This window comes from Hippichthys cyanospilos, chromosome 2, assembly GCF_059441005.1.
Source record: "Hippichthys cyanospilos isolate Australia breed blue-spotted pipefish chromosome 2, RoL_Hcya_1.0, whole genome shotgun sequence".
NCBI lineage: Eukaryota > Metazoa > Chordata > Actinopteri > Syngnathiformes > Syngnathidae > Hippichthys > Hippichthys cyanospilos.
Genome location: NC_142370.1, coordinates 28,331,623 through 28,353,183, shown reverse-complemented (window position 1 = coordinate 28,353,183; position 21,561 = coordinate 28,331,623). Strand labels below are relative to the sequence as shown.

The 21,561-nt window shown below is 41.1% G+C and overlaps 2 protein-coding genes across 2 annotated transcripts; one reads left to right on the top strand and one right to left on the bottom strand.

The window, feature by feature from the left end:
- Window positions 1-916: 916 nt before the first annotated feature.
- LOC148428130 (calcitonin gene-related peptide type 1 receptor-like) lies at window positions 917-7,818 on the top strand. The gene is made up of 13 exons (XM_088404398.1): window positions 917-1,101; window positions 2,475-2,540; window positions 2,623-2,767; window positions 2,836-2,946; window positions 3,241-3,353; window positions 3,416-3,507; window positions 4,686-4,812; window positions 4,884-5,037; window positions 5,112-5,172; window positions 5,691-5,757; window positions 6,049-6,267; window positions 6,413-6,454; window positions 6,542-7,818. Exons 2-13 carry the CDS (start codon window positions 2,496-2,498, stop codon window positions 6,746-6,748), a joined length of 1,383 nt encoding a protein of 460 aa, XP_088260524.1. The 5' UTR covers window positions 917-1,101; window positions 2,475-2,495; the 3' UTR covers window positions 6,749-7,818.
- Window positions 7,819-12,478: 4,660 nt separating this feature from the next.
- On the bottom strand, window positions 12,479-21,531 carry LOC148428129 (uncharacterized). The gene is made up of 35 exons (XM_088436129.1): window positions 21,436-21,531; window positions 21,264-21,362; window positions 21,135-21,188; window positions 20,936-21,043; window positions 20,753-20,806; window positions 20,311-20,409; window positions 20,168-20,221; window positions 19,992-20,090; window positions 19,839-19,892; window positions 19,692-19,745; window positions 19,127-19,180; window positions 18,993-19,046; window positions 18,844-18,888; window positions 18,660-18,758; window positions 18,463-18,570; window positions 18,325-18,378; window positions 17,497-17,550; window positions 17,344-17,397; window positions 17,213-17,266; window positions 17,022-17,129; window positions 16,364-16,417; window positions 16,226-16,279; window positions 15,986-16,147; window positions 15,790-15,897; window positions 15,600-15,707; window positions 15,472-15,525; window positions 15,288-15,395; window positions 15,131-15,184; window positions 14,952-15,059; window positions 14,818-14,871; window positions 14,643-14,750; window positions 14,233-14,569; window positions 13,953-14,143; window positions 13,215-13,454; window positions 12,479-13,134 (listed from the first exon to the last, which is right to left on the bottom strand). The coding sequence occupies exons 1-35, from the start codon at window positions 21,529-21,531 to the stop codon at window positions 12,988-12,990; spliced, it is 3,342 nt and encodes a 1,113-aa protein (XP_088292255.1). The 3' UTR covers window positions 12,479-12,987.
- Window positions 21,532-21,561: the final 30 nt, after the last annotated feature.

Below are 21,561 nucleotides of genomic sequence, written 5' to 3'. Positions count from 1 at the left end.
GGCTATCGTCAATGAAAAAGCAATGAAAAAACGAATACAAATGTAACCTAAAAAACGCAACCAAATGGTTTTTGCCTCTTGTTTATCATGCAGCAACATCATAAAAAGAGCCAAAACACAATACCAAAATGTCAACAACATCATCGGGCGCCAAAAATGGTCGAGACTGAATAGTAAAAATCAAGGCTTCACCACAAAATACAATAAATAAATAAATAAATGTGGGTCACACACTTAAAGGGGACGTCAAGTCAAAATGTATGATGCTCCACTCGTCTAAACGCGGCATTCTGATTAATTTTCATCGGTGTAATATGAATTAATCAGCCACCAATTTCTATCCATCGCAAGGTGTGGTCATTTCGCCACTTGCTGTTGACTGAAATTAACATTACAGTTATTTAGGGCTCAAGTACAACTTATCATGGCTGAGCTTGCAAACCTCACATTATCAAACATAACAAACAATGGTGAAGTTTTGCTGATTCATCCATAGTCCACGAAAAATACTATATTAATATGGATAGATAGCACGTTCACTTTAAATTGCTTCCAATATTTTTTGCTAAAATAAATACATGGTGAGTCTACAAATGCAGTAATTTTCTTGTTTTCCCAATTAAATGAAAATCAACATGTTGTGCTATATCTGTCTTTATATTACTTTCTATTTAACTTTAGATTACTGTAATAATATATGTGTTCATATAAGGGACTGTGTACATGTATAAGCGCTATGTATTTGCTATGTGTGTCCCTCTGTGTGTGTATGTGTGTGTGTTTGCGTGTGTGTGTGTGTGTGTGTGTGTGTGTGTGTGTGTGTGTGTGTGTGTGTGTGTGTGTGTGTGTGTGTGTGTGTACCAGCATAGTGTTGTCATCTTGTCTGAAGGGTTGTCCCTTTACGCCTCCATGGAAGTTGAACAATTGATGTCATCTCCAAAGTGTCCTTATCAGGACACCTCAGTGTTGCTTCGGACTGTGGAGCCTAACACAAGCAGTAACACACGGACTACTTGAAAGCCCAGGTTGAATCTTTAGTGCAACGTCAAGAGGAGGAAAATTGAGGGATTAGCCTTGAAAATACGCCGGTCATCTGCAAAGGTAAGATCTTGTTTATGCTCCCATTCCCCATTGGCATGCATTCTGCTTAATGATGCCGGAAACATCACATGCTTATTCAAATGAATTTGGCTGACTTTATTTACAGAACATGGACTAGAATGTAGGACAGTGAAAGATTGAAGAGAGCATATATTACAAACGGATGAATTGTTTTTGCTTTTTGAGAGTACAGCTTTTCTTATTACTGTATTGCAGAGCCACACCTCACACGAATGCAATGAATTAATACAAAGGTTTCTGTCAGTATCACCAGGAAGTGAACAAACACAAAGCTGCACTAACACTCATTTGGTTAAGCTTGCTCAATATGTAGGCTATAAAACGCAAACAGGAAGGAAACTGTGGAGCCCAAGTGAAGAGAGAAAAAGAATCTGTAATCTACTGCTAAACAACAAATCTTGCCACACAAAATGAAAAAAAAAAACAGCTTTGCATTTTGTGTGTGTTGTATTGTTTCGTACAGCAAATCATTTTTATTATTGCACTAATATTAACACTTTTTTCGGAAGCACCCACCTTCTTGCTCTTTTCCCCAAGGAACTGCAAAAAGCTCAAACAAAACTAACCCCCAGTGTGCACTTCTCAAAAAAGTCAGCCAGGATATTTCTTTACATTTTTTGAGAGTATTGCATTGAGAGTGCATTGAGAGTATATTCATTCTACCGCATAGGAGGAGTTCCCAGAAGTTCTTTGTAACACAATGTTTCTACGTGTCATATACTGTAATTAGGACAACAATTACTTTCTTATGTCAAATAAATACATGAATTAAAATGGAACGCGTAGCATGCAGTCAGGAAGTGTGAAACTCAGTTTCACAAAGAAATATTGGGTGAAGTCGCCACTACAAAAAAAACTGTATGGCTCCATTGTAGTGGCAGAAGAGCAACATGGCACCAAGTATGCACTCAAAAGTCCAACACATGGCAACATATTAGCTCATTAGTGTAATTCCTTATGATATGTCGGATCAGGAGGGTAAAGGAGCTGAAAAGTTTCCTAAACAGATGTTGGATTGCAAATGTTTACAGCTGTACCAAAAAGGAAATACTGTATACCACGAGTGCAGCCTTCTTCTTGATAACTGGAGTTTGTATTTTATGTGTGAATTGTCAAAGAGAAGATGCGCTGTTTTGTGAGATCCAACGCAAAATTGACAAGAGAACAGAACAGAAACAAAAAACATCTAGACTATGAAATATATCCAGTCTATAATTAATGCCCAAATCTTCTTAGGAAGGTTCTGCTTGAGTCCAAGCAGCAATTGCAATATTGCAAACTTACACTAATTTCGTGTGTGCGTGTGCATGTGTGTGTGTGCGTGTGCGTGTGTAAAAAAACATCATACCCAGGAAGTGGATCCAACGATACCCATGGACAGCTGCGTGTACATCCTAGTTATGTGCGCCCTCATCAAGGTAATAAAGATCCACACGGAAGCTTGTTTCTATGCTTGAATAAATGTTATGAGGAAGGAAAATTGTGTTTGAACGACATAAGCTGCTTGCGGCTGAGAGTTCCGAAGACACGCACGAGGAACATTTAAACCATTACGGGGAACATCCAGCAACAATCGCCATGGCCCAGTACAAGTGCTTCCAGCGGATGGTGAGAGGAGACCATCATCGCAAAGCCCCAACAATGGGTGAGCACGAAGGTGTTGATTTTGCAGATCAAGTGCAAAAGTCTTTTTAATTGGTGCTTTGCCTGCAGGACTAGTATGCAACATGACATGGGACGGTTGGTTGTGCTGGGATGAAACCGAAGCAGGGCTCATAACAGAGCAGAGCTGCCCTGACTATTATAAAGACTTTGACACTTATGGTAATATTTTTGTTCGCACTATGCACAATTACGTTGGGGGCAGGACTGCATTTATTTTTGTGTGTGTGAAATTTTCTATTCACACTTAAAGACCCAAATCTTCGCAAACAAGCAATTGGTATTTTCAATTATTGTCCCCTTTAAGTTAGAATTTGCGATTCCCTGTTTGAGGTTTGTACAGTATGTACTGATTTGAATAACTTTATTTTGACATTTTGTGGGGAAAGGTTCAATGGTGAAGTGTTCTTGAGATGCATGCTCCAATCTCACTTTAAGTCTCCTTTACGCGATCAGCGCTAGCGTCCAAAGTTTGTACGGAAACAGGCGATTGGTGGCGTCACCCAGAGAGCAACCGGACATGGACCAACTTTACCAACTGCCAAGCAAACACAACCCATCATGGCACGGTGAGAACAAATCAAAACATTTAGCCTCTGGAATCTGCTCAAGTCAAATGTTGTCCTTACAGGTGGCCATGACTCACTTCTACCTGGTCATGATTGGCCACGGCCTCTCACTGGTCTCACTCATCATATCACTGGCAATATTCTTTCATTTTAAGTAAGTGCATGCAGAATTTATTGCAATACAACATGTGCTGACTTTCTCCAGGGCGGCACGGTGACAGAGTGGTTAGCACGTCTGCTCCACTGTTCAGAGTCGCAAGTTCACTTCCAGCTAGCTCCGGCCTTTATGTGTGGGATTTTCATGTTCTCCCCGAGCCTGCGTGGGTTCTCTGCCAGGCACTCCGGCTTCCTCCCACATTCCAAAAATCTGCATGATAGGTGTATTGAACACTCTAAATTCTCCTTAGGTCTGATTGGGTGCATGAATGATTGGTTGTCTCTGCGTACCCTGCATCCGGCTGGCAACTAGTTCAGGGTGTCTCCCGCCCACTGCCTGTAATCAGCTGGGATAGGCACCAGCAAGTCAGCGACCTTTGTGAGCATAATCGGCGATAGAAAATGGAAGGTTTACTACATTATTCAGTTAGCCCTGATTATAGGATTGATGTCCAGGCAGGGAAAGACAAAAAAAAAAAAAAAAATCAAGAAACGATACATTCCAGGCCAAATGTTTTAGCACACATTCTCACTATTTATATGATACAGTAGATTCTGACTTAAGGCATCAAATCTATGAATGAACATACACAGAGTGACGCACTTGACAAAAAAAAGTAAAATAACTGAAAATGTGTTTTATATTCTTGTTTCTTCATAATAGCCACCCTTTGCTCTGAGTACTGCTTTTACAGTCTTGACATTTTCTCAAAGAGCTTGAAGCAATGAAATGGTTTTCATTTCACTGATGTGACTTATCGGGTTCAATTAGTGGAATTTCTTCATTAACAATGGGGTTGGAACTGATATGTTGTCCAAATATCAGGACAACTTTTAAATTTCCAATTATGGACTATTGACTGTTAAATCATTGTCTCCAGATCTGTGGCTGGTGTAGTGTAGCAATTAAAGTCAAAATTGATTCTAAATGATTTCTTTGCTTGAATCCTTTATCATGCTGATTTAGTTACTTTTTTTTATTTTAGCATCCAAAATATTTACCTTTGCATTTCCAAACATTTGCCACCATCGTAATATGTAAACATTTCGGAAAACTAAATGTCACGTAAGCAAAACAAAAAGTGTGTGAAACATTTGTCTTAAAAGAGGAAATGTACCTGTGCTATCAAGTGGTCTACAAGCATAATTTCTTTCCCCATGTATTTCATTCTGCAGAAGTTTGAGCTGCCAGAGGATCACCTTGCACAAAAACCTTTTTGTGTCTTTTGTTCTGAACTCAATCATCACCGTTGTGTGGCTAACAAAGGTGGCCAAGAAACAAGGGTACACATACAATGACTCGGTAAGTGACTTGCTCCATTTCCAGAGGCCGGCCATGGAGTTATTGCTATGTCATTACTTTCCTATTATTAGGTGAGCTGCAAGCTGCTTATGTTCATTCACCTCTACCTGCTGAGCTGCAACTACTTCTGGATGTTGTGTGAAGGCATCTATTTGCACACTCTGATTGTGGTGGCCGTGTTTGCAGAAAAGCAGCATCTCTTGTGGTATTATCTCCTTGGCTGGGGTAAGGATGGAGTGAAAAAAACTCTCACAAAATCTTTTTCTGGACATGTAAACGCATGTGTTTTTGCTCTCCAGGATTCCCGCTGGTGCCAGCAGTGTTGCATTCCATAGCACGCCACTGCTATTATAATGACAAGTGAGTTTTGTTTTTATCTCAATTATTATTGTAATTTCCAGACTACTGCACCCTAGTCATTTAAAAAAGGAAAAAAATGTACACGAACAAGCCGAACTTGTCTATATGACACAGGTATCCTCGTTGTAACGTGGGATATTTGCACACTTTTTTTTAAATAAAGAAAAGTTCTGTCATGCTTGTTTGGATGTTCACCCTTATACCTATTATTCGGCATTCACCATATAGTCCTGCACTCGACTGCACTATGTAGTAGCTCCTTGCTTTTGTTTAATCCTCAACACACTTTTTCTGAACTGCTTGTGAACACAGCCAAGTAAAGGTTAAGGGCTAGAATTGGAATTATCTCTAAATCCATGAGCAGCATGAAGTGTTTTAGACCGTAAAAATGATAAGATTGTTTTTTTTTTTTTGAGTCATATGGTTCAAAGTATCGGCTAATAATCTGGAGATGAAGTTACCCTTCATCATCTTTTGGTGCTTTCATGCCATTTTTGAATAAGGTTTTGTTTCGACAGATGCTGGGTCAGCTCAGATACATCTTTGTTGTACATCATCCATGGGCCGATATGTGCTGCTTTGGTGGTAAGTGTCCAACCGGTCTGTCTGTCTGTTTGTCTGTCTGTTTGTCTGTCTGTCTGTCTGTCTGTCTGTCTGTCTGTCTGTCTGTCTGTCTGTCTGTCTATCTATCTATCTATCTATCTATCTATCTATCTATCTATCTATCTATCTATCTATCTATCTATCTATCTATCTATCTATCTATCTATCTATCTATCTATCCATCCATCCATCCATCCATCCATCCATCCATCCATCCATCCATCCATCCATCCATCCATCCATCCATCTATCTATCCACCCTTCTGCTTCCAGGTGAACCTCTTCTTCCTGCTGAACATTGTTCGGGTTCTCATCACCAAGCTGCGAGTAACCCATCAGGCTGAGTCCAGCCTCTACATGCGGGCAGTGAGGGCTACGCTTATCTTGATTCCACTTCTTGGAATTCAGTTTGTGTTGCTTCCCTACAAGCCACAAGAGCACTGGGTCTCTGAGATCTATCTCTACGTCATGGAGATCCTCATGCACTACCAAGTGAGTGCTTTTGCAGCATCCAACGTAAATCTTCAGCAGCTGAGTGTATTGGCAAATACTCCTCCATAAGCAATCACATATTTCCAGCTGTTGAAGGATTTGTGCAATTTATTGATTTAATGAGGACACTCTCTGGAACTTTCAGGGTCTTCTTGTATCCACCATATTCTGCTTCTTTAACGGAGAGGTAAGCCAAACAGACCTGGCTACAACCTTAAATAGCATAACTAATGTAATTTTTCAAATGTTCATCCTGACCTCACCCTCCTGCTAGGTTCAGAGTGTTCTGCGCAGACACTGGAATCAACAGCGGATGCAATTTGCTGGCACATTTGCCAATGCTGACCTCTTCCGCTCAGCCTCCTACGTGGCGTCATCGCTCACCGAGGTCCACCGCTGCTACAGCATCGAAAGTCATACCGAGCATACTAACGGCAAAAGCTATTCGGACATATTCCGATCTGATAGCCCATTTGTGTGACGAAGACCATCAATGCAAGAGGCACTCCGATTTTCAAAGAGAGTCCAAGGAACTGATTTTTTTCCTCCATCCTTTTACAACGTTTTCTTTTGCAAGACCTTTTTATGACGATAAATGGGTCACTCAACAAGCTTCACTGTGATAGAGTAGCTTCAAAAACCACAAAACCACTCGTTTTCAGCATTTTGAAGACCAAGTGAAGCTACCTAGCTTAATCAAAGTCAACTTCTCTAATAATTGGCCAATATACATGGCCATCAACATTTTTTATTTAATTGAACAATGAAATGCATTGGTCTATCGATCAAATGCCTGTTTTGAATTTTGCTTTTCAGATCAGTTGTGGAACAGCAAGCTGTTCAATAAGTATTGTGACATTGGACATCTGCCTGTGCATACTGAGAAGGTCACCTGAACACATTTTAAGTTCATCTTGAAATTTCACCCGAAACCCAAACAGTCCTATCTTTTTGGGACGAGTGAATGTTTTTGGCACCACGTGGCGTTGTAGTCACATTTCTTTGCGTTACCTTTAATTTTTAAGTATTATATGTTTTGGGAGGCTTGGTGACTCAGTAGTTAGCATGTCCGGCTCACAGTTTTGGGACCTGAGTTCAAATCCACCTTGCTCCAGCCTTCTTGTGTGGAGTTTGCATGTTCTCGCTGTCCCCGTATGTGTTCTCTCCGAGCACTTCAGCTTCCTCTCACATGCAAAAAATATGCATGGTAGATGTATGGACACTCTAAACTGTTCTTAGGTGTGGTTGGGTGTGTGAATGGTTGTTTGTCACTGTGTGCCCTGCAATTGACTGGCAACCAGTTCAGGATGTCCCCCGCCTACTGCCCGTAGACAACTGGGATAGGTAGGCAACAGCAAGCCAGCGACCCTTGTGAGGATAAGCGGCTATAGAAAATTGATGGGTGTTGTCTTATTTATAATTCCTTTTCTCTCATGTATGCTCAAAACATATGGAGTTTGATTATGCTTTTATTCCAAGATGCTGGAGAGGCCCTACCATATGTACATATATATATATATGTATATATATATATATATATATATATATATATATATATATATATATATATATATATATATATATATATATATATATATATATATATAAATGATAATTATACTTACATACAGTAAGTTGCTTGAATTACAGCCTCTTTAGTAGCTGCGGGCTTTAGCCTTTTATAACACTAACTATCTGTCAGCTTCCCTTGGATTACTAGATATATGCAGTAATTTACATATAGTATTTACACATTCATCTTCAAAACACTGAATAATGACCTGATTTAACTGAAAAATATGCTTACCTTTGCTGTTTTTTCACCAGCCATTAAAAAATAAAGAGGTTCTTGGCTGACTGTTTTGTAATAAGCATAAACATGATATGGAAGGGAATTATAATATTGCTGTAAATACATTTGGTTGTGTGTGATTAACTGCTGTTACTCTTTCGCTGACATTTGAAAGGAAGACAATATTTCTCTTTGACTCATTAAAGAAAAGGTGGGGTTTCCCTTTCTGACCTGAGAACTCACTTCCAGACAAAGTGATGGCATGTTTGCTATTTGCTTTTCATTCGCATGTGAACGCAGAGGAAGTCCCGGAGGAAAACCCTACCGAATGCATCATTTGGCAACCAAAAACAGAGAAGCTGTAGAAGCAATTAATGTGACACTTTTTTAACATCATACTTCACCTCCAATGTGCACATAAAGCAGGATGTTTATCATTTGTTTGTGCCCCCCACCCCGCCCCAACGCTCCCATATTTACCTCCATGCTTGAGGCATCATTGACTTCCTATTTCTAAGAATACTTTTGCAGTGAACTTTTGAAACTTGCGAGAAAACATTTCCTCCATCTCGTGACTAACAATTGTTTGCTGCCTTCACTTCCACATGCAATATGCCACCATTGACGCAAAATTTGTAGCAACTGTGTCAATTCAAGAGGAATACATTCTGCTTACGTTACAGATGTGGTGTTCCTAAACTTGTTAAAAAGAACTAAATTGAATGGGTGCTGAAATGTACACCTTTTAAAAGGCAGACGCAATAGTTTACCATTTTCTATAACATGATTCTGTTTAGGGTTACGGACAGTTGGAGCCTATTCCAGCTGACTGGGTTATATGAAAAGTACTGTTCCAATAATATGAGGTACACTTGATTAAATATTTTCATGCAAAGAGACTTTTCAAATGCAACCAGATTGGTCATTCACCCCCCACCCCCACCCACCCCTTGATGTCAGAATACATCCCTCCACAGACAATGGTGCCCTACGCAGAGTCCATACTCAACATATAGGGAGTGGTGGCTCTACATGCTGGTTTCTAATGAGTTCTACTGATGTATAACTTGATTTTTTTTCAAGTGGCACAGAAAAGCACAAGATATATAACTGGAATTAAACTGAGCAGAGTGAAGAATAGGTGTGATGCATATTTCCAAATACACACATCTTGCTAAAGGCATACTGTAGCCGCTTAAGTGCAGGAACATCGGACTCTTGAGAACAATACAACAAGTTCTTGGCCATACTTAAGGGTGTGGAGGCCATGCAATTCAAGGGTGAGATCTGTGGCTTCCATGTGTGGATGTGACCAGGTCTGGGTGGGGATACAGGACGTCCGCAGGACCCTCTCAGATCTAAAGAGCCACAACACAGAGTCAGAAGGGTGGAGACCTCACACAATAACGGTTAAAGTGTGAAACTTTTCCTTATCAAATATGACAAATGTCTTAAAGTTTTTACACATAGTACCACTTAAAATACCATTTAAAATCTACAAGTGTGTATGTATATACTGTATATATCTATATCTATATCTATATATCTATCTATGAGACAGCTCATTTATTGATTGCTGAAACAGGAGGTAAATGGGTGACAATGGCTGGCATTAACAAGGCAGCTTCGGAGGCGGGACTCGGGAGAATAATAGATAGAGGCAATCCTCGGAAAAGAGTCCAATTATGAAGGCATGCCAGGGACAACCAAGGTCACAATCCAGGCATGCAGACTGGGTAGTGGGGGGTCAAGCAGAAAACAACTGACTACAATTTGTACTTGTGATGCTGGGAAATGAAAATAGAGACCTTAAAGTGGTTAGCTTTGGAGTAATCTCAATATTGACGCGGTCGAAATGATTCAATTTTGTCAATAACTCAAAACTAATATCCGAGACATCCGCTTGACTTTTATACATACCTTATTTTACCATCTAGTGGCCATATTATATATTTGTCAATTATTTATCAGAAGCGTTTATTTCAAAATGTTTCAATTTAATTTAGACAAATATGGGTTTCCATATGGTCTCTGCCACTTTTTGAGAAAAAATCAAGAACTAGTCTATTATTTTAATTCAGCCATTATAAAATGTATGTATGATCTCTTTATGATCTATTCTTATAACTAGTATGGCATATCAGTAACGTGTTTAAAATGTTTGTGACACTTGAAACATGCTGTTACACCTTCCTTCTCCATCAAGTTAAGACACTGTTTTGTTGAATAAATGATTCAATTCATAGTGAATACACTTTAGTGCTGTCAAACTTGTATGACATTTAAGAATGTCAAAGTAAGCCTCATTGTGCCCAAAGTTTAACACTGGACTGAATGTTAGTTGCGCTGACTTCTACTATTTATTCATACTGGGGGAGTTCAAATTTGAGTTCAACCAGCATGTTACTTTTAAATGTTCTTTATTAATCCCTTGCCTTTGGGGGAAATTAAAATCAGGAAGATTAGCTAAACGGAAGTATGTGATGATTTAATTTTCGATGATGATTGGAACAAATAACCAAACAATCACAGAATTTTATTGTTTAAGATTTCACTTTATTCAATCGGGCAGTACATGTAAGGCGTATGATCAGTCTTGTCTTCAGCATCATCTGCCAACAGGAACTTCCTCACTCCTCTTCCAGTTTCCTGCCATTGTTCTTTGTGCTGCCACCATATGAGGCTCCACCCAGGATCTTGGAAAAGGTGGGGTGTCAAAATGGTCCACGCTACATACATCATACACTCCAAGCAGAGAATGACTAAATGTGTCATCCCAGAGCAATTACTTCCCACATTTCACAAACCATTCTCAACTTGAATGCATGGTATGAATGCTGAAACCTCTTTGAATCGTTATTACGATGTTTTGTAAGCGTTTTGGAGGGACAGCAGTGAGATGCCGGTTACCGTGGCGTGCAGGAAGGAAAAGGAGTTGCTGGGAAATCTTGTACGGAGGATCCTCAGTGAGCAAAAGAAAATCCCAGCTGGGTTCGGCTAGGCGTTACTTCCAAGTCAGCCCAGGGTCGCAGGCGCCTAGAGAGACTGAGCCACAAAATTAGAAGAACTTTGAGATTGTAGTAATGTGTGGGTATTTTCATGAGATTGGAAACAGGATCATTGAGGAATTGTGCTTCTCACAGAAGGACAAAGCGTGTTTTGGGAAAAAAAAAAAAAAGAATAAAAAGAGAACGGAACTGTTATGTATCAGACTGGCATAGGATGATCAAGCAGAGGCCTAAACTATAGGTGCACTGAGTCACATGTGCACCCAGGTAAGCAGAGAGACTAAGGAGGTGGCTATGTCCTATCGGCAGAGTTGAGCAGTGTAGACGAGAATGAAAAAACGCTGAGATCACCCCATGGAGCCGTATTGTGACAAATATAAATGGAAAAAAAATACATTTTTAGCCTAAAGCTGTATACGGATGTCATACAAGTACGCAAAATGTGGAAAGTGTTTAGCAGGACTGCAGACGCTATTCAAGTAGCTTGATTGAAAATGTTTTTTTTTTTTTTTTTATCGTGTTGAAAAGGATTCTTGGCAAGAAAAGGGTTCCTAAATTTAAACATTTTCTGACTTTGTTGGTATTTTTTGATGGAGTGTGTGGCTCTTTTAAGTAGAAGGATAGTTTTTTTTTTTTTTTGAATTGATGTTTTGTTGTGAGAAGCTTAAACACATATACTTATGCCTACTTGTGATTTTACAATCCTATGTGTGAGAAGCAATCAAATTAAATTGTATGCATGGATATGCAAATGTTCAGCGTTCATGAAAAGATTTTCTGTCATGACTTGAAAAACTCTTTAAGTGAGAAAGTGCGCTGTCTGAAACATACACCCACACGCAACACAGACACCTCAGAATCACACCAAATCCCCCATGTTGAAATTTTCCTCACACTATGAAAATAGCCAGCGATCTAAAAATGACCTTCCCCACAGATGCCTGGCCTGGCTGCAGGAAGTGGAGAGAGTGGGCTTTCTTTCAGCGTCGGTGAGGTGGTGTGGTCGACCCAGAAACATGTGCAGGCTGAACTTTGGCCCTTATTCTTCCTGGAAGGACGCCTTCCTCCGTTCAAGCTCTTTGTGTTCGTTCACACAGCACAACATTTAAACACATTGAGATTTGAGGGAACGCCTGCTATGTCAGCATGTGTCCTCAAGCTACAAGTGGATCACCTGTGGCCTAAACGAAACACACTTTGTGAACTGGTCGCTTACATTTCATCCACCCAGCGAGGATCTACTTCTACACCTGGAGGCGGTGGGGTGGAGCCATAGACTGAAGCTTGCTGCAAATGAACGGTGCATCCTAGAGGAAAAACTTTACATTGAGAGTAGTTTGCTGCCCGATAAGCGTTCAATCAATGAATATTTTATTCTCATGCTTTATTGTGTGGAATGAGCTCAGCCACCCCGGGAAAAAAGACATTTATTCTAAATCAATTCTCAACAAAAAAACAAAAAAATTCAAATTTACAGTCAAGCTTGTAGCATTTACAGGTGAAATTAAAAGAGTTTTAGTCAAACACACAAAACCTTTGGTTCGAAATACTAAATATGTTTCTCAACAGAATTAGATTTGGCATCGACGACTTTATTCAATCCAGATTAAGAACTACACGTGAAAACTTCAAACGTGAATGTTCTGTATTGAAATGTATAGTCTTTATTCTATTTAATCCAAATGCCAAGTAAGGCATCTTATTTCTTAGAGTGAGGCATTTGTTGGAAACGCCTTTACTCAAAGACTATAATGAAAGTTTCACAGACAAGATGAATAAATAATGTTGGCCTTCTACCAGTCACACGTCTTTTCCAGCTAAGTGACAACAATGATGTAACTTTCATTGAGACCGCTCGCGAGAAGTGGAGTCATTTTCTACAATTCGCACACACACAAATATTCCTCCTGGTATTGTGTTTTATGAGAAACACACAGGTCCAATGTCAAGGCCGAACTCCTGATTGGCCTTTCCAATGTCCATGGGTGCTACGTCTGCAATGGGCAGCCTGATTGGGGTTTGAGTCCTGTATTCCAACACTGTCTTAGCCCAATTGCCATTAGACTTCTGCGTAGAAAGGAGACACAAAACCAACCATTTTTTTTCCCATCTCTAATGTTTTGGTCGTCATACTGTTGAGGACTTACCACACAGCCGTCTTCAATGACGGTGTAACGAAGGCGGTTATTGCCTTGCGCCCTCAACTCCTGGCCGTTGGCTCCTTTTAGGATCAGGGCTCTCTTCATGGTCCCCTTGCTGTCTTTATAAGCCACGCTATTCTTGCAGTGGTAGGTGATACTCTGGCGGGACTCTTTGGAAAGAAGCTGCAGGAGCTTCACTTGAACTGCCACCGTGTTTGGCTGCTCCTCGTTGCTTCCGTAGCGGAACTGAAATGGTTTTACCCACATATGAACATTAATTTGCAAGAACGCTCGTAAAGTACCACTGATCTCATTAGAGCCACACCCGTTCAACTTATTAATATGCATTTTCAGTATCCACCAAGCAGTATAAATGATGGTGGCACAATACAGACAAGATGGAAAGACATACTGTAGTTAATATGATCAGTAAGGGGTTGCTTGACTAATACAAGAAATGACAGTAAATGCATTAAAAGCATTGAATGCATTTTGTTGTTTTGAGAAACCAGACAAATCAACAACAACAACAACAACAACAAAAAGTTTCGGGCACATGTTGCAGTGCAATCCCGCATAAATTTTTGACACAGTGTCAGTCTAGTTTTGCAAAAGTCTCCTTTGTTCTACCATCAGGAAGTGGTAAGCCTATCATTTCCAAACATTGCATCATGGACAATAGTGTCCAAAAGAAGGTAAAGAAAGTAATATTAGTGCACGGCAATAATAACATCATCGGCTTACTGGGGTTACGCCGTACATCTGGGCTCCGAACCAAATTGGTTTGTTGACACTGGGGGTGGATTTTGTCCACCAGGATTTGCGGGAAATATTGGCTGGATTGGCAGCGATGCAGGTTTCGCCACTATCCATGTTACAGAAGACCTTGATGGCATCTTTAGTGCTTCCTTGGTTTGGATCAACCCAGTACTCTCCTGGAGATAAACAGAACATACGTTTATGTGGGAGTAAGAGTATTTTTAATTCTTTTTAATTTAGATTATACTGAAAAGAAGACTGTTACCACTTGGTTTTTCTGGGTAGCATTGCCTGATGTCCTGGCATGTCTTTGCAGGGTTCTCCTTTGTGCCATCTGGACTGCGAATGTTGTGAACACGTCTGCTGAGGATCTTCAGAGTGGTATGAACGATGATGGGACTCTTATCAGGAAGAGCCTCATCTTTAATCAAATCTGGAAGTGGAAGAGGGTCAGCCGCCACGTCATCCTTAAAGAACTCCACAGCTTCTGGCACACCACGCTCATCGAAATCCATGGGGGCTGCAAAGTAATCATTCACTGCTGCAGTAGGAGGTCCAGGCGGGCCTGGAGGCCCAGGAGGTCCTGGTTCGCCCACAGGGCCCTGAAAATACAAAGGAAATAGCACGAGGTCTTAGCGTACAGGAAGACAGATCAACATTGTATCAATGTGTTACCTGCACTCCGATGTCCCCACTGTTTCCCCTGCTTCCAGGTGCACCCATTGCTCCGGGCTGGCCCATGCTCCCCTCTTTCCCAGATGGACCCACCACACCTGGAGGACCCTGTGCAGTTATAAAATTATTTAGTTCCGTTGAGTAAGTATTCCCAGTTGTGTTTTCTGCAGCTTACCCTTGGTCCTGCCGGTCCAACAATACCTGGAACCCCTGTATCACCAGTAGCTCCCTGAAGGACAAAAAGCGCTTGACGGTTTTCATTTATTTCATGCCATTATAGACACATGCAAAAATATAAAATACACTTACAGCAATTCCCGGCAAACCGTGGAGACCGGTGAAACCTCTGTGACCTTTCTGTCCCCTCTCCCCTTGTTCACCTGCTGGTCCTTTCTCTCCTTGTGGTCCTTGAGGGCCCTAAATATTTGAAAGGAAATTCAATATCCTGTTTGATGACAGCAAAGGTGAGACCCTGCTAAGATGCTAACCGCTTTGCCTCGCACGCCTGGTGCTCCATGGGGTCCAGGAGAGCCTTTGGTGCCCTAAAATCAAAATACGAAAATGGAGGCCATTGGAATAAAGAACATATGCCGATGACACCGGTGTGACCAGTAAAGTTTTTTAATTTGTAGCAGTATAACTCACACTTTCGCCACTTGGTCCCGGACTACCCGTAGGTCCGACAGGACCCTCATTTCCTGGAGAACCTGGGCCTCCAGCCAAACCCTCGGGCCCAGGATTACCTCGATCACCCTGTAAATTCACACAGCATTGATGAACATTTACTGGTGTCTGGCCACATGCCTGGTCATGTGTGTACTAAACCTACCCTTGCCCCTAAGAGTCCATCTGTTCCTGGAGGTCCTTCTTCACCAGCCACGCCCTGATTGAACACAAAGTTAACAAACACCCTCATAGAAATTAATTTTGGCATACTCTCTTGCAAAACCCAACAACCTCAGGGCCGGCATCTCCACTTGGCCCAGTGGCACCCACTGCCCCAACTGAACCAGGAGGACCTTTTCCACCAGGAATTCCAGGAGCTCCTGGTTTTCCAGGTAAACCCTGTATAAGAAAAGGAAACAATAAGTTGTAATCATGGTTTATCCTACTTGGAATGGTCGATTGCAGAGTGATTTTTACATACCGCAGGACCAGGCAGGCCTGGCATGGCTCCCTCTCCTCTTACTCCAGGATGCCCAACAGGGCCTCGTTGTCCTGTGGCACCGGGAGGTCCTGGAGGCCCATTAGGACCCTGATAGAGAAACACAAGCCCAATAAAATACTGCCCACAGTATGTGCAACTGGTGAGAATTTACTTAATAAAACTACTTTAGACTCACCGGAGAACCATCCTCTCCAGATTCACCCTTCTCTCCAGGTTCGCCTGCTGGGCCTGGAGCGCCAATCTCACCTTGAAGTCCTGGGGCCCCATTTTCCCCACGAATACCAGGGGGACCCTGCTTTCCAGTTGGGCCAATGAGCCCATCTGCTCCAACAGCACCCTAGCACATACATGTATGTAAAATGGCAAATTACAAAACTGACAAATTAGAAAAGAACTATCATCCCAGTGGACTCACAAGAGAACCGGGTGGACCGACACCTCCAGGCAAGCCAGGGAAACCAGGAGAACCCTGTCGGAAGTGTACACTCAAGATGAAACGGATGTGCTGAGATCCTCAATAGAACCATGATGGGTGGCACTATAGTCAACTCACCGCTGCACCCTGCGTTCCTCTGCCACCTTTGAGTCCAGTAAGACCGACCGGGCCCTGAAACATAGATCTTCATTAATACATCAAGTAACACTTTTTTTTTCTTTCCTTTTTTTTTTTTTGCAGGAGGGAATGACTTATGACTTATTACATGAATTGAATAAATCTAAACCAATGGCTTACTGAATGCCACATTGATATTATATGTCACATATTCCATAATAACCACCAGCACATCATGTTTCTTCTACCATGACTTGAAAACAAGGCTGGGCAATGTTCAAATTCCTTCAAACTAAGAGAACATCTTTCATGCTGTGTCCAAGCTAAAGTAAAAAAAAAAAAAAAAAAACTTTGTTTTTTGAGATGCACAGATTTTAGCATCAGCAGGGTTGGCTCAGTTTTTTCAGTTCAACTTATGAAGTCAACGATGTCTTTAAGCGGGCTTTTGTGAATTTACAGGTTGTGGTTTTGTAAACTCAGGGATCACGACAAGTAGTCGAATCTGAGGCAACAAATCCTACTCTATTTTGGCCACACAGGAGAGGGAGGGGTAGACTAACTTTTACAATGCTAAACATAGGGAATTTTACGATAACTGGGAATTGTTTTAAGAAAAATTATGATATGTCTCTCATTTTATTCTGTTGGTAATGCATACCTGAACTCCTGGTGTACCAGCCATTCCTGGTGGTCCGGGTGGTCCTGCCTCTCCTTTAAGGCCTGGTTCCCCAGTCTCACCTTTCACCCCAGGTTGACCTTCAGCACCCTGAGAATACCCCCCAAAAAGGAAGCATGTGCAGTTTAGACCAATTATTGTATTTGATAGAATGATTTGATCCGGTGACTTACAGCTGGTCCAGGGAAACCGGCAGCACCAGTTGCACCAGGCTCACCGACCGAACCCTGTTAATGGCACATACTTGAAAGTCTGAAGCAGAAATGTTCTTCACAAATTCTGATGACAAAAGTGTTTAACTCACAGGTACTCCTCTTGTCCCTCGGCGTCCGTTGGGTCCAGGGGATCCTGGCTCGCCCTGAAAAAAAAAAAATTGCATTACTTTACTCAATTCAATCAAATCAAAATTGTAGAATGTCAGTGTTGTGTTTTGATGCAAATTATCAACAAGTCTTACTTTAGCACCGTTGGTTCCAACTGCACCTGGGGGTCCCACTGGACCCGACCCACCCTTTAACACACAAATACAAATACAAAGGTCACTTTGAAATTCTTCAACTTAACAATACACTAAAAATAATCGATCAAGGAACTGAAGATTTAATGCTTGTTTGTAATTTGAAATTGCTTTGACTCAGGTTTTTCTTCAAGGTGATTTGGCCAATTGTTTAGAATTCTTGTTTTGAACTAGAATATAACTGTCACTTCACTGGGCAACAGCCAACACTCCACAGTAAGAATCAGAACAAGCAATCTGTATAATGTAGAAAATAAAACTAGTTGAGCAGTAGTGTTTGTAGATTTTTTTCAGGGCTGAGGAATTATCAGTACAAAGAGACCGTAGACTGAAAACAATCTGAGTCCATTTTTTCCATGCAGAAAAGAGAAGGGCATCAGCTCAATCTAAACCTTTCTGAAGAGAGCCTCACATCTTCTGCCATTCATTAGTTAGCAGGGTATGGGGTTTCAACAAAACCAAAAGGAAACCATCCTCGTTTGTGAACCAGGTTTGCAAAACTTCCCAAATTGATCAGTGACATTCCATTGTTGATTGGGTTTACCAATACCAGCACGCAGCTGTCTTTTGTATCATCTTTAATACTGTAAACAATCTGTACATTCACCTTTTCGACACATCCTGAGCAAATACATAGTTTACACAGTATGTGTGTTAATGAGATTTTAAAAAATGAACATAAAAATGGCAATCATGTTTTAAGATGGTTGAAACCAGTAATCAGAATAGGAATATTAATCTTTGAGAAATCTAGTACATACAACTCACCCGAATTCCATCTACTCCAGCTTTGCCTTCAAGTCCCATATCACCAACAGATCCCTGTTGAACGAGATTCTCATTTTGACTTCAGGTTTCATAAACTGAAATGACTTTAATTGGGCTGAAGTTGCAAGGATCACTTACCACATCCCCTTTAGGTCCAGGGGATCCTGGGATGCCTCTTTCCCCTGGCATACCCTGAAGTCCTGGACTTCCTGTTTCTCCCGTAGCTCCCTTTACACCGGCTTTTCCCTAAAAATAAAAAATCCAAATACAGATTAATAGTATTAACAAACGTTATAATTTGAACATGGAAACAGTAGCATTTATCCCTCTGATACCTTGAATCCATCTGGGCCTGGACTACCTGGACTACCCTTTGGTCCTTGCAGTCCTTTAGGTCCAGTTTCGCCTCTTCCACCAGGAGCACCTCTTTCTCCCTGTTGTGACAGTAATGCTTCATGATGTACAGCTAGTGGATTCAAATTAGACAATGTAGAAGCATCACAAAAACTTTTGACTTACTCTCAATCCTGAAGTTCCGACAGAGCCTTCCTCACCATTCAGTCCCTGAGCACAATATTACAAATACTTCATTCGTGGGTCAATACTAACACATTCTGTAATACTTTTTTTCAAGGGAGCTGTATTGTATGCCTAATTTATTCACAAACCTCACTTCCTGGTTTCCCAGATTCACCGGGTGGGCCTGGCACACCAGGCAAACCCTGAAAAACATTCACACTAATATCAAAAAGCAAGTTCATGCATAGGGTCAAATCATCAGTTTTTAGTAGTGGTGTATCACCTGGAACCCAATGGGTCCTTGTGGTCCCTGCTCGCCTCTCTTCCCTGCAGGACCCTGCATGAGAGCACACGGTATGAAAAGTAGAAAAGGTGAGCAGCATTTTGCAGATATATTTAGGAAATATTCAGTTAGACACTTGGAACGAACTCTAATTTAAACTGCCATATAACTATTGTATTCATACAAAGACCAATTTAAAAACATAATATTGCATGTAGGTTATATTTTATTATTATTACTATTATTACTATTATTATTATTATTATTATTATTATTATTATTATTATTATTATTATTATTATTAATATTGGTTGTTGCAGTAGTAATAGTAAAAGTAGTAGTCGTAGTACTGGTATATTCATAATTTTTAAGAATTTGTCTGGAATGTGCTTGTTTTATCCAATATTGATCTGTAGATGTTTTTGGTTTTGGCTGCATTTCAGTTCCCCAATCCTCTGCAACCTTTTATATACTCCTGTTCTTTCTCTAAATATTGTATGTATATTACTAAATGTAACCTGAGCATGCTTTTATCAAGGTTTCAGATGATAAATGAGCCACTTACCGCTGGGCCAGCTGGACCGGCAGCGCCCTCCTCGCCATCTTTTCCATTTACTCCCTGAAGGACATTTATTGTGTTTGATCATGGATTCAGTCCTTTAACTGGTTTGAGAGTAAATTTTTCTTTGATTTCTAACAGAAAATAACTTACTCTTTGACCCTGTGAGCCAGTACTTCCAGCTTCGCCATTCTTCCCAGGATCACCCTAACAGTTACAGAGGAGTCAGTATCGGCTATATTGTATAAGAAGATGGTTTCTCATGAATATTACACAAAATTATTCTATTTTTCAAGACAAACGAACAGCAAGGCCTTTTGGTCCTGGAATGCCCATGGGTCCAGCTAAACCTCGACCTCCTGTAGAACCAGCTGGGCCTGGTTTGCCGTCGTCTCCAGCGGAGCCCTGAAAGAAGACAGTATGAAATGTTCAAAAATGCTGCAGTGGTTGCAGAGAAACGTATCAAAAGAATTCTTACAAACCTGTGGTCCTAGTTTTCCTTCTTCTCCCTCAGCACCAATAATTCCAGACAGACCCTGGTAGACAAAAGATGAGATAAAGCTATGCAACAACGAATGAGCTCCTACAGGCTTAATGTACAAGTGTGTATTTAAAAAGGTCTTACCCGAGCACCAGTTAAACCGGGCTCTCCAGGTCGTCCCATATCTCCTGTGGGACCTTTCAAGCCTGCTGTGCCTGGCAGTCCTCGTTCGCCCTGAGCTCCCTTTGACAGCAAGATGTCACGTTTTGAAAATGTTACAGATGAGGAAAAATACAATGGTGATCTGCTTTGCTTATAAGGCAAACCAAGTGAAGGCAGGTTTATTTGAATGATCTTTCTGATTTATGAAAAAGCAAAGCAAACAACGTTTTAGGGTCAGATACTAATGTACCAACAGCTTGAGCAGATTTATTCATGAAGTGCGCTGCACGTTTGAAGAAAATAGAGACACGATGCTGCTTCACTTCGCTTTGTTTTGTTTTGGTTCTGGAAAGACTCGATAACCCTTAGGGTCTGGAAAGTCTCAAGGGAACTCAAAGGTCTTGAATATATTTAGTAAACTTACTTTTGCACCTGGAAAACCATCCGTGCCAGGGAACCCACGATTTCCAGGGGCGCCCTGTAACAAATCCATACAATAATATGGTATGCCTATAATGGGGCTAGAACAATGTTTGCCATTGCAGTTGACACTTGCAACCACTTAGCCAATAAAGCTTCCGTATTATAACATACTGGGACAACTCACTGTCTCACCAGGAGGTCCTGGGTCACCAACAGACCCCGCATCACCTCGAGGGCCACGCTTTCCCTCATCGCCCATGGGGCCGATCAGACCTGGAGCACCATGATCGCCCTGATAACAAGTTGCACTCACACAAGGTTAGTATGTGCTCCAATCCGCAAAAAAAAAAAGAAAAAAAAAAGCATTTTTAAGTTTTCCATACTCTTTCGCCTTTAAGTCCAGCTTCTCCTTTTACTCCAGCCACACCGACGTCACCCTGTAAAAAATATGACGCTCTACGTAAATGACAAAAGACATAGAGAATGTAGTTTTTCTAATTTTAAGTTGTTACATCTTGGCCTTTTGGTCCCTGAGCTCCGGTGGTTCCCTGTGGTCCCGGGGGCCCAATCGGGCCAACCAGTCCAGATGGACCAAGGACACCTGCTAGGCCCTGGACAGAAGCCACCGATTCAATAACACATTTCACTGATGCCAAAAGAGAACTTGTTAGTTTGCTAACTTACGGTTGCCCCCCTGGCTCCTGGCGCTCCATCAGGTCCCACGGCTCCCTGTTCACAAACAATAACATGCTTGCTAACAACTACAACTAACAACATCATTTTTTCATGTCATTAAACAAATCACTGTGA

Excerpts from the sequence above, each read along its gene's own strand:
- LOC148428129 (XM_088436129.1), bottom strand. The coding sequence starts at position 21,531 with ATGATGTTGTTAGTTGTAGTTGTTAGCAAGCATGTTATTGTTTGTGAA. Across the intron at positions 19,893-19,991 it reads CAGGACCAAAAGGCCTTGCT|GGTGATCCTGGGAAGAATGG; the intron begins GTTCGTTTGTCT and ends TGTAACTGTTAG. Across the intron at positions 14,570-14,642 it reads GTGGGGACATCGGAGTGCAG|GGCCCTGTGGGCGAACCAGG; the intron begins GTAACACATTGA and ends TTGTATTTTCAG.
- LOC148428130 (XM_088404398.1), top strand. The coding sequence starts at position 2,496 with ATGGACAGCTGCGTGTACATCCTAGTTATGTGCGCCCTCATCAAG. Across the intron at positions 2,541-2,622 it reads TTATGTGCGCCCTCATCAAG|CTGCTTGCGGCTGAGAGTTC; the intron begins GTAATAAAGATC and ends GAACGACATAAG. Across the intron at positions 5,758-6,048 it reads CGATATGTGCTGCTTTGGTG|GTGAACCTCTTCTTCCTGCT; the intron begins GTAAGTGTCCAA and ends TTCTGCTTCCAG.